Here is a 1,310-nt window from a genome sequence, read left to right on the forward strand (position 1 = left end):
AAAAAAAAAAGACTCGGCGGCGCGTGCTGCAGCTGCTCGGAAATTACAGCATTTTGCAGCGCGCAACAGCAGGAGGGCAGCGCGAGGTGGAGAAAAGGGGCGCAAAAAAAGCTGCGGGCCGCTGCGTGGTGCCTGAGAGAGAGGAGGCGCGGCCGAGCCGAGATGTGTTGGTCTCGCTCAGCAGCAGCGCGTCTGAGGCCGCTCGGCATCCGCGTCAGTGGGTGGGTGCATGTTTTTTTGGTAGAGGTTGGCTGCAGCCCGCGTCGCCCTGGTTGAGGCTGCCCTCGCTGCAATCACACACGGAAGTTGGCTGTGACTGTAGCCTAGCAGCGGAGAATTAAGCAGCAGCCGGTAGCAATTCGAACATCGACGCCCACAGTCCGCTTGGCTTGCCTCAGCTCCACCATCGATCCCAATCACGAATACATTACGCACCAGCGCATCTGGCACCACGCTCGCTCGTGCCGTCGAGCTCATCTAATCGTCCAAGGCGCACGCCGACGCTCCCAACCTCCTTTCGAGTTGGAATCGCACCTTCCCGCCTGGAGCCAATCTCGTGCACCGCCCAACGTTGACGGCCAAGATGCCGGTGCAAGATTCTGTAGACATGTCGGCCGCCTGGTTGGCCCACGCGCCGCCTCCCCCGCCGCCCAACACCGACGTTCGAAAGCCTCGTCGAAGCTCCTCCTACGAGCCCATGTCGGCCAAGTCCGCAAGCCAAATGAACGACACTCACACGCGCGGTGGTTATCTTCCTCCCAGCTCGCATTCTCCCGAGCCACCACGTCAACGCAGAACATCCGTCGAGGAGCTCAGAAGCGCCGCTGCCTCATCTTCGACGCCGTCCTCGCCGGTCAAGCGTGCGCGGTCCAAGGTCGCTTCTAACCCGGTGCCCCCTGCACCGAGTGCCTTTTACAACTACCAACACCAGCTTCAGCAGCAGCAAATGCATCGCCAGAGAGAGCAATCGGCTCCCACTCCTTCTCAGGCTCCGCAACCCTCAGCACACGAGGTCGCCTATTCGCAGCCACAGACATACCCTCAGCCACCGCCGCAATCCGTCGCCATGACATACAGCCACTCGGACGCCGCATCCGCCCCAGTTCATCAGGGATACGCAAGGGAACGTCGTGACAGTGCTCCAGCATCCACATTCGCCAACACGCAGCCGCCTTACAATGCTCCCTATCCGCCGCAGCACCCTCAACACGTCTCTGCCGCTTCGCCCGTCTATACCTCGCCCTACGCAACCATGTCGGGTCCACCAGTGACCGCTCAACCCTATGCGGCTCCGGCTCCTGGCAGCTACG

At 61.6% G+C, this 1,310-nt stretch overlaps 1 protein-coding gene across 1 annotated transcript; it reads left to right on the forward strand.

The window, feature by feature from the left end:
- Positions 1-583: 583 nt before the first annotated feature.
- PAN0_184c6836 (uncharacterized protein) lies at positions 584-1,310 on the forward strand (the record flags this gene model as incomplete). Its single annotated transcript, XM_014797750.1, has 1 exon — positions 584-1,310. A coding segment is annotated over one exon (727 nt), but the record flags the coding sequence as incomplete, so codon positions are not given.

The sequence above is a fragment of the Moesziomyces antarcticus genome, assembly GCF_000747765.1.
Source record: "Moesziomyces antarcticus DNA, scaffold: scaffold_v10184, strain JCM 10317, whole genome shotgun sequence".
NCBI lineage: Eukaryota > Fungi > Basidiomycota > Ustilaginomycetes > Ustilaginales > Ustilaginaceae > Moesziomyces > Moesziomyces antarcticus.